Raw genomic sequence first — 10289 nt, 5'->3', positions numbered from 1 at the left:
AGCTGTCTAAATTATTTTCAATAAATCTCATAATTGACCCAAATTATATATTTCATTTGAAGTAGTAAGTCACAGAAGAAAACTGCATTAGAGATCAACACTTTAACACGTATAACTGGCTTGCTGCATTAGCAATGTTTGGGCCACTGAAACTATGGAAACACCAACATGTTCTCAGGTCAGTTAACCTTCTCGAGGCAATAAAGTGAGAAAAAAAGTAGGAAAACTGACACAAAAACAAGAAGATTGACCTTTTGTCTTCAGTGTGTCACGTCAGCAAAAGGGGAAGTTCACAATTTGTCCAAAGTCTCGTCTCCTCTTTAGATTGTTAAAATGCTGTAAACTAAGAGTTTTTTGGCCTTAAATTGTAAACACTGGATATATTACACCACAGCTCTGTTGTGTCCCTGCTTCTCTCCTCCTCTTCTGGCTCCACCCTGGGGAGGTTTAAATGGTCATGAGACACCTGAGACACCTTACTGTGTTCAGACATCCTGCACTCACCTGTTTCACTTCTCTTTCTGCTTCTGTCGTCCATTTTCTGCTCAGTCCAATTCAAATTTCATCATCTCTCTCTGTCATCTCCAGCCAATCCAAACATTTATCAGCTGTTTTTCATCTAATCCTCCATCTCGCTTCATCATGAGTCTGAGTCGTACCAAGCGAATCAGCTCCAGTAACTCAGTTCGGAGCAGCAGCGGCTCCAGGAGGCTGAGTGGTTTCGGTCCAGTTCAGGGAGGTTTCAGTGGCATCTCCCTCAGCAGCAGCTCTCTGTATGCGGGCACCAATGGGCATCACCACGGCCTGGGGGCTCCGCTGGCATCCCTGTCCGTCAACAAGAGCCTGCTGGCTCCTCTTAACCTGGAGATCGATCCAAACCTGTCCATGAGCCGAGCCCACGAGAAGGAGCAGATCAAGAGCCTCAACAACCGCTTTGCAACCTTCATAGATAAGGTAAAGGGACCTCTGCTGAGGCTGGTTCAGAAATTATTACTAAGTATTTTGATAATTTATGAAGAAAATATACATTATAGTTTTCAAAGTTTTATCATTCCTCTTATCTAAACATCACACAGCTGTAAAGTATAAAAATGCATCTTTATGTTTAGATTACTTCAGAGTGGTACTACTACGAGGACTAAAAAGCTCGAGCAGCTTCAGCTGTAACTTCTTCAGTTTGAATGAAAAACTGACTCAATGTAAAAGGAAATTAAGCTACTGTTTTATTCCAATTTCAAACTAATTATCTACAGCAAGTTCAGTTTACACTTGTTTTTCATGCAGCAGAGGAACATAACACTGTCTAGCTCAAAGAACTGTTATAAAGATATAAAGTGTTCAGCCAGGTTCCGCATTAGTTGCGTATATTTTACAATTTTATATTTCATTCAAGTTTTTAAATGACATTTATTTTTCATTTTGTGTATTTGTGACTCATCCCTTTTCTCACCACCAATATTGTGCATTTATTTCCATTAATTTGTAGTATTAGAATTTTTTAAGCCTTTTCTTATTTATTGTGTTCAGTCTAAAGTTCAGATCAGTCTCTTCTTCTTGCTGTTTAGTTTTGTCCAAATTTACAGGAGAACATTTATAGGAGATGGTTAAACATTATTGGGCTGGCAGCAGTAATCACTTACACATTTTTTTTTTTTAAATACATTTGTGGAAAAGCTGTTTTAAGGTTGCATCATCGTGGCTTTTGCAGCTATTTGTAAAATTCTTGTTTATGAACAATGCAGATGAACTTTGACATGCCCAGGATATCAAGATTGTGCATTTATGAGTCTGTGGATTTATTAGACATGTTATGAAAAAGCTGCAGTCTTGTTGGCTAATTGAAAGTAGAAATAACATTATCGTGGGCAGCATATATAGGACCCTAAGTTTCTATTCTAAGTGTTATGAAAAAGCAAATAGGGGAGTAAATGTGAATGAGAAGATGCCTTGTTGAAGTTCCTGAAGGACACAGGCTGCACACATTTCCCACAGAAGGAGCAATCGGCCCTGTGATAACACTGGACATCGATACCCTACTTAGGGAACATCTCTGCTTTCTCACGGAGTAGGTAACACTTTCACAATAGAGGCTTTGTTGGCTTCTCACATCAGCGGAGATTCACTTCAGGCGTACAGAAACAGAGAGCTGAGCTGGACGGAAGCCCGTTTGTCCAAATGTGCAAAATAAACCTCCTGTTTTTTTGAGCTATGTGAATGTTGACATAGTTTCCCAAAGAGAATGTTTATCAGAAAGGTTGTTAACAATCTTTGATATTCTCTGATGTCCTGTACCTCTATTACTTTTGTGCACATTTAAAGAAATGTACAGAGAACTTTATGCCCAAAAATATGCAAATATTTTTGTGAAGATTCAATTAGTGAATAAAACATATTAATAATAAGAATTTTTATTCAGTTCAATGAAGACATCAATAACAATGACATCAATGACAAATCTAAGGTAATGATTTAATACCTCTTGAAGTAGCTAAAAGTGTGTAAATTGTAGCTAAAAAACTAAAAGATCACCAAAACATCTTCATTTTAAATGCTTTTGGAGTTTATTTGATATTTTGTGTGTGCAGTTCTGCAGAGCTGTAAAATAAAACCAGACAGTCTATCCACCGAATAAGACCAAATATTGTGAATGTTCATAGAAAACATTTGGAAACACCGTCCATTCGTCTCCGTAAATGAGATGGCTTATGTGACTTCCCCCACACAAAGAGTCCTTGTTCTTAGAGACCTTCTGTTGCAGAAGCTCACGAGAATCAACCTGGCTTTTAAAAGATGTCTAGCCCAGTTTTCCCCTCTTTGTTCATTTATCCAAGATTGGATTTCTGCTTAACCTGGGATTAAAATCTGGATGTTGTAAAATGACCCCCTTACAGATGAGGACAATTACTAAAATGCAAAGTTGAGTGAATTGATAAATAAACAGACCTTGCAGTGACAACTATAATCCAATCCTACTTAGGAGGAACTGTTTAAATTAAACATTAGTGAGCTGCTTCTCTCATGCAGAGAAGTAATTAGTGAAATGCATCAGGAAGACAACGTCTCACTTGTTGTAAGACAATGACTCCAGTTAAAGCTGCACGTCAGTGAACATCAAAGTTGGAGTTAAACATCTGAGATTAAATGGTCATTTACTGCATGAATGTATGGCACTGGGATGCTGGATATTCAAGCTATCTGTCCCATTTCCGTCCCATTGAGTTCAATTTGTAACCTGATAGATCAGACTAGACACGGTATGGTTGTGTCTCAGAGGGAGGTTATTCTGTCATGAACAGAACACAGGCTTTGTGTTGGAAGGTATAATAGGCGCTGGATGTACCTGGCTGCAGGTAAGAAACACGAGCCGGGCAAGTACAGGGCTGGAATATATTCAGGTGTTGACACTGAGCTCGAGCTGGTTATCTGCTGGAGCTATGGCATTCCTCTGTGCCTTATTCTGGAGCTGCTGCTGATGATTGCAGTCTTTAATGGTTAAACAGATGGTTATTTTCTTAATAACAATAAGCAGTTAGTTGAAAATCTAAAGAGATTCAATGTAGAAGCAGAAATTATTTAAGAAAAAAGCAAAAACTCTATTTATTAACTGAAAGCATTTTTCTGAAGATTGTGAAAAACAAGGAGAAAAACAAGAATTAATTGTCAGCAAAAACAACAGTGTCGTAATACAGCAATGAGGCAATACATTACAAAAGAGCAATGAGCCATACAATCCACCTATGTGCTGTAATAGCCATTTTCCAAATGTTAAGAAACACTGGGGGTAATAGTGACTTTAAAATAGTTTAAATTCAATGATCAGTGCAGAGTTCTGCCATCTATGAAGAAAGGTGGCTTACGTATGAACATAGAAGTTGTAGCAGTTGTAGTTTGGCCACTGCACCAAAATTAACTGGACTAAAAGTTGGATTTTGGAAGAGAAGCCACCAATGCTTTCTGGACTGTTGGCTGCTGCCATGCTGTTTTGTTTTTTGTTTATTTGTTTATTTGTTGTTGTTTTTTTTTGGGGGGGGGGGGGGGCAGAAGTGACCCAAATTGGTCGAGAGGGTGGAGTGCTACTGGTCTATTTAACCAAAAGGAATCAACGGCACAGACATATGGGTCCAGTTCAGAGACTGTAATTAGAGGATAGCTGGTGCCCGTCTTGGAGTAATGAAAGCTCCACTAATAAGATGCCCACTGGAAGACCTGACTGAATCGACCCAAACGACATAATGACATAGCTCTAGACTTTCCAAGAGTTGTTATGTTGATAAACATCTTATAATAGAGTCACTTTTGTTTTCTAGCTGTTCCTTCAATCCTGATGATCAGAAACAAAAAGTGCATTATGACAAACCTTCACCGTGTCTTTGAAAATGCTAAATGATCTCGGTCTTCTTCCCTCACCAGGTACGGTATCTGGAGCAGCAGAATAAGATGCTTGAGACAAAACTGGAGCTGCTGCAGGGTCAGGGGGTCAGCCGATCCAATGTGGAACCCCTGTTTGAGGCCTACATGGCAGGTCTGAGGCGCCAGATGGACCTGGTCAACAATGACAAAACTAAGCTGGATGGGGAGCTGAGAAACATGCAGGGTCTGGTAGAGGACTACAAGCACAAGTAAAAAATGACACTTTAGAGTTTTCAGCTCAGGTGTACGACCTGCATGGCTGAGAACCTACACAGACATACACAGGTGTATGTTTTATTGTAATAAAATACCCTGTTCTCTCCCTGTCACAGATATGAAGATGAAATTAACAAGAGAAACAACCTGGAGAACGACTTTGTTATCTTAAAAAAGGTTGGCATATAGACACATCCGTTCATGTTCATTCATACAGGTGTGGCGAGTAATACAAGCCCCTCTATTGTCCTTCCTCATTGTCCAGATTTTCTCTCCTGTATTCTCACACGCAGAATCCATAAATAATTTAGCAACTTTCCTGTGCAGCTGTGCGAGCAGCATCTTGTGTCATTTCTTAGACATTACAGTAATCTCAGCAAAGATTTCTGACTTCATACTATAAGTTTCCCAATTTTTCTGGCTCCAACTTTGGGTCTCAAATTGCTCTTTAAAAGAAGTCAAAATACATTATTTTGGTGTCTGCACACATACCTTCAAAGTTTTCTTAATCTGAATAAACAAAATCCTGCTCATTGTTCTTCCTGATGACTCAAACAGGAGTATTTCCTCCAAGTGCAGGGGATTTTTGAACACAAAAATCAGTGTCTTTTAATCAGTTGTGTGTTTCCCTGTGTGTTTTAGGATGTAGATTCAGCCTATTTGGTCAAGGCTGATCTGGAGGATAAAGTCGGAGCTTTGACTGATGAAATAAACTTCCTGCGTAACGCGTATGAGGAGGTAAACAAAGGTCCTCATGCTTGGCATAATCCTGGATTTGCACACTCTTCCTTTCTGGTTTCCAGTTGTTTCTCGGATAAAGCTACAATTTCCACTTTGTTCATTGTTCTGTTTTATATCATGACTCACAGGAGAGTCAACTTCAAAACACTGTCTGCCTTTGAAATGCTTTTTATGCCAACCTGCGGAAACATTTGTTGTTGTCAACTGACTTCTCTAGAGATCTTCATAATAAATTAAATTAAATTAATAAAAATAAAACACACTAAGTCACCAGAGAGATTTTCAGACCACTGAAGTATCACTGAAACAGGCCCAGACATGCAGTGTGTTTGTGTGTTAACATTGTGATTCCATATGCTGAGCATATTAGCAACACGTAAAATATTTTTATCATCTTTTTTCCCATGGGGTGGCACAAGTGCAGGAAGATGCATGAGACAATAGTTGATCTTGCGGGTTTTTATACTGACTGCTTCTCTTTGATTTCCCTCAACTTGACCAGGAGCTGCGTGAGCTGCAGGCGAGCATTAAAGATACTTCAGTTGTGGTGCAGATGGACAACAGCCGCAGTCTGAACATGGAGCAGATCGTAGCTGAGGTCAAATCTCAGTATGAGGAGATTGCAGCCCGCAGTCGAGAGGAAGCAGAGGCCTGGTACAAGAATAAGGTAAAGGAGAGAAAACAGGATGATCCCTGGACCAAAGGAGTGACGCTAACAACACAAGCGCTTTACAGTCACTTATTTAAGCGGTTGTCAGAGTTCCCCTGCATAAACATGTGTCCTGTCACGCTCCAGTTCTAGATTTTGAACTGTACAAAAGTAGCTTTTCCAGGACTCAAAGTAACTGTTTTAGCTCTTCTCCCTTTAAGACAACTTTCTCCTGACTGGCTGCCCCACACAAAGCTTCTGTGTCTGAGATGAAAACATCAGTAGCATTAGCTCACTGACATCCTGCAGAACCGATGGTTGAAAATAGTCTGAAACCATGTATCCAATTCAAGATGGAAAGGCGGGGTACACCCAGAGAGGTCATCAGTCTATTGCGGGCTAACACAAAAAAGAGACAATTCACACCTGTGTCTTTGGACACAGTACCTGGACAGAACCCACACACGCACAGGAAAAACAGGCAAACATCACACAGAAAGGTCCCAGGCATAATCTTCAGTGCTAACACTGCACGTCCACGATTCCCTCCTTTACATGAAATAATTTTCTTTTGCGGTCCTCGTACCATTCACAGCTATTCTATTTGCAGTTTGACCAAATGTCAGTCCAGGCCAGCCAGTTTGGGGACGAGCTTCGCATCGTGAAGGGAGACATCGCCGAGATCAACCGACTGATCAGCCGCCTGCAGAGCGAGATAGAAGCGGTCAAAGCACAGGTACACATGGAAGCAACATTAAACTCAGAAAAATGCATTTCAGGTCCCTCATGGATGATCTCTTGTTCCCTTCCTCTCTTCAGCGTGCCAGTCTGGAGAACCAGCTGGCTGAGGCGGAGGAGCGTGGAGAGCTTGCTGTGAAAGAAGCCAAAGCTCGGATCAGAGACCTGGAGGAAGCTCTGCAGAGATCCAAACAGGATATGGCTCGACAGCTCCGGGAGTATCAGGTGAGTCAGGAGAAGACATGGATGGAAAATATAAACTATAAGTAGAAACAAAGGATAGACAAGAAAACATAGAACATAAGTGAAATGAAATTATGTGAAGTGAAACTGATTCTGTCTTCACCTGCAGGACCTGATGAACTTGAAACTGGCTCTGGACATTGAGATCGCCACCTACAGGAAGCTGCTGGAAGGAGAGGAGGACAGGTGGTTATGGTTATTCCATTCAGACTCTACCACTGCAGAGAGTTCACCAGAATATACATCCTTCCAATCCAATAAGAATAAATTGCAAGGGGCTTATGTACAATGTTACTTGCATAATCTTATGTTTGCTGACTCTGACTAAATGTAAACTACTTCATAAACCATTTCTTTATTTATGCATACTCATGGATGGAGTATGCATGGATGTGTGTATCCTTGAGCCTGACTTTCACCATTATGACCATCATTAGGGTAATTTTAGTTCGATGCTTGATTTACTGGAATGAGATTGGCAGCGACATACCGGCACTGAGACTAAGAGTGATTAAATTAAAAATTGATATTATGGATACAAATATTCATATGATAATTTTGCAAATTAAACAGCTTCACAAAAATGTGACGTCGCTGTAGATGAGTGAATGAAGCAGTGGAGCTAAATTCTTTTTGGATTTTTTATATACTCTGTTTTTGTTCCTGCGCCCAAATTTCCCCTCAGAAAACCTCTGAATACAAAGAAAATGTTGCAATAAATAACATTTTTTAATTTGTCGGTGTGCCACAATAATAATAATGTAGTTTAAATCTTAAATTAATAATTAGAAACAGTGGAAACAGACAAGGATCTGATTCCAATGGAAGGTTTTTTGTATTGCTAACAACTAGTTCCTGTTTGTCTTTATTGTGTGAATGCTGTAAGGTTCAGCTCTTTCTGCTAATGCCAGATAAACCTTTGTGGTGCTCATGACTTTTATACTTTTTGCTGATAAGCCATTTTGCAGCTCTTTGTTTCCCAGATGAAGCCGGAGATTTATCATGATTTATTCATCCACCCATTTTCTTCTGCGTATCTAATTCAAGGTCAACAGGGCTATCATACCCCACAGAGAGCGATAATAGAGACATCAGTGAGAACTACACCAGGATGAAATGAAACAGAATTTAGGTTAATGTTAGGGTAGAGTGCCCTCTACGGGTGGGAATCTGACACCACATGGTTACAGCCCAGGATGGAACAGAAGAGTTAAAGAGTCCACAAAAGTAGAAATATAAATAACCTCTTTTTCTTTTCTTTGTTTCTTTTTTGCCTCTGCAGACTTGGACAACAGTCTATCCTCAACATCCAGCCCATCTCCAACTACAGTAAGTGTCACACACTAAGGCAGTTTAGTGTATGAATATGAATGTTTTTATATGACTAAGCCCTTGATGCTCTGGACTGAGAGGTTACATTAATAAAGACAGAGAATTTGTATTTTATGAAATTCTGTTTTACACATCTTCATGTGTTTTTCTTCAGGTTTCTCTTCAAGTACTAAAAGCACTAATGGCTACCAAAGTGCCTCCAGCTCTCCTGCCCCGAAGCTGCTGATAAAGACAATTGAGACCAGAGATAACAGCAGATACAGCATTCACTGAGAGCACACTCACTGGTCCGCTCTGATTTCTAAAAGCTGTCTCTAAATGTGTGAGGGGCTCCACGGGACATTTCATTACTTTACTTAGAATAATGGAAACACAAATGATGTAAATGACAAAACCGAGTGGGAGTAGTGCTGGGGTTTGTTGTTAGTTTCTAATACTGTTAAGGATTTAAATGTGTTTAGTTTAGTGTGCTGAGTAGTCTAGCTTTAATCATATGGGGTTTTGATAACCACTGTGGTAGAGTGCTGTGTTATTTACTGTCTAATATCTACTGAGATCATAAGGTCATACGACTATTGGAGTTTAGAGTTTAGGATAGCTGGTTATAAAGAGATTTTTTTTATGCTACTATAAAGAACATTAACTTTCTTTATTTACAGAAGTAGTTTAGTTTGAGGGGCTAAGTTACTCTTTCGTTGCTTTTAAAAATAAAGTGATCATAAACAAAAATGTTCGTGAGTTTTTATTCTTTCCTGTTTCTGAAACTTCTGTAAAAGCAACAAAAAAAATTCAAAGTATAACAAACACCATGCTAATCATGCATCACATTTGATTTATTTATATTGATGTCTCTGTCGCGTTGCTACACACAGATTCAGCATTTCAGAGGACCCACAAAAATGTGCTATTTTTATACAGTCAGCCCCATCTTCCCCTTTTTCAATGTAATTAAGCATCACTGTTACAAAAGACCAAACAATATTACAGCATGAGCATGCACTAGCAGTTAAAATGAATATACCCAGAGTTAACAATATACAGTATCTGAAAATACCAGAGCCCCTGCTGAGGTTAGAGGTTTGTCCCATGGCAAAGTAAAACAAACAACTACATACCTTTCAATCCATCCATCAAGCTTCATCCAGTTTAGGGTCGCTACTTCTAGCAGTTAAAAGTTTGATTCAAAGTAATAGAAGGAAGTTCTGCCACAATACGTATTTTAAACACGCCTGTAGACGTCACTATTTTATTACTACATTCAATTTAATATAAATGTTATCCAACACATTAAAAATGCATAGTTAGAATCACAAAAAAGCCACCCATAAGTCAAAATTTCCGGTTATTACAAGGGCTACGTTTTTGACTGTTTTACAATCTTTCCAATATTTTCAGTCCTACATTAAACTTCCGGGGGCGTGGAATGGAACGCAAAAACGTTTTCTATTTTCTATTCCGTATTTAATAGCTTTGCTCGTGTTCAATTAAATACCAAAAATTAGTGATGGGTCCAGCAGCACTGACCCACCAGCGCATGTATCAAGCTCACAGAGCGAAGCCTGTATGTGTCGCTTTAAGAAAAAGTCACGTGATCGATACAGCTGCTGTATCGCTCATTGCCAACGCACTAAACTGTGTTTAAAAGGTACCACATCTGCATCTGTCAACAGAATGAGTCACCACCAAAAAACAAACAAAATTACTCTCGCAAAGAAACAGATAATACACATCTCTCCATAAAAAATGGAGCCCAAAAGAAAAAGAAAAGTTTCTGCTGTGTGGGATCATTTCAATCTTTTAACTGCAAAGAAGGTAACTGTCTGTCTTTGTTTCAGTGTAATCTATCAGAATAGGAAAAACAGCAATGTGACCTGCAGTGTAAAGTATTTATTTCATTTTATGCAGGTTAAATGTCGCATCTGTTCTGCGGAGCTTTCTTACACAAACAAAAGCACCTCCT

At 39.3% G+C, this 10289-nt stretch overlaps 1 protein-coding gene across 1 annotated transcript; it reads left to right on the top strand.

Annotated features, from left to right (window-relative positions):
* The first annotated feature begins 517 nt into the window (after positions 1-517).
* On the top strand, positions 518-9036 carry LOC146710325 (intermediate filament protein ON3). Its single transcript, XM_085457735.1, has 10 exons — positions 518-954; positions 4411-4619; positions 4743-4803; positions 5269-5364; positions 5870-6034; positions 6627-6752; positions 6836-6979; positions 7107-7183; positions 8280-8326; positions 8484-9036. The coding sequence occupies exons 1-10, from the start codon at positions 643-645 to the stop codon at positions 8600-8602; spliced, it is 1356 nt and encodes a 451-aa protein (XP_085313861.1). The 5' UTR covers positions 518-642; the 3' UTR covers positions 8603-9036.
* Positions 9037-10289: the final 1253 nt, after the last annotated feature.

The sequence above is a fragment of the Copadichromis virginalis genome, linkage group LG5 (genome assembly GCF_057382275.1).
Source record: "Copadichromis virginalis isolate Kocher_CV1m ecotype Utaka linkage group LG5, C_Virginalis_male_GT1.1, whole genome shotgun sequence".
NCBI lineage: Eukaryota > Metazoa > Chordata > Actinopteri > Cichliformes > Cichlidae > Copadichromis > Copadichromis virginalis.
This window is presented reverse-complemented; position numbering and strand designations above follow the sequence as displayed.

What these genes read in the sequence shown, in the direction of transcription:
- LOC146710325 (XM_085457735.1), top strand. Translation starts at nt 643, where the DNA reads ATGAGTCTGAGTCGTACCAAGCGAATCAGCTCCAGTAACTCAGTTCGG. An exon ending in TTGCAACCTTCATAGATAAG is followed by an intron (nt 955 to 4,410) that starts GTAAAGGGACCT and finishes TTCCCTCACCAG; the next exon opens with GTACGGTATCTGGAGCAGCA. An exon ending in ACTTTGTTATCTTAAAAAAG is followed by an intron (nt 4,804 to 5,268) that starts GTTGGCATATAG and finishes TGTGTGTTTTAG; the next exon opens with GATGTAGATTCAGCCTATTT.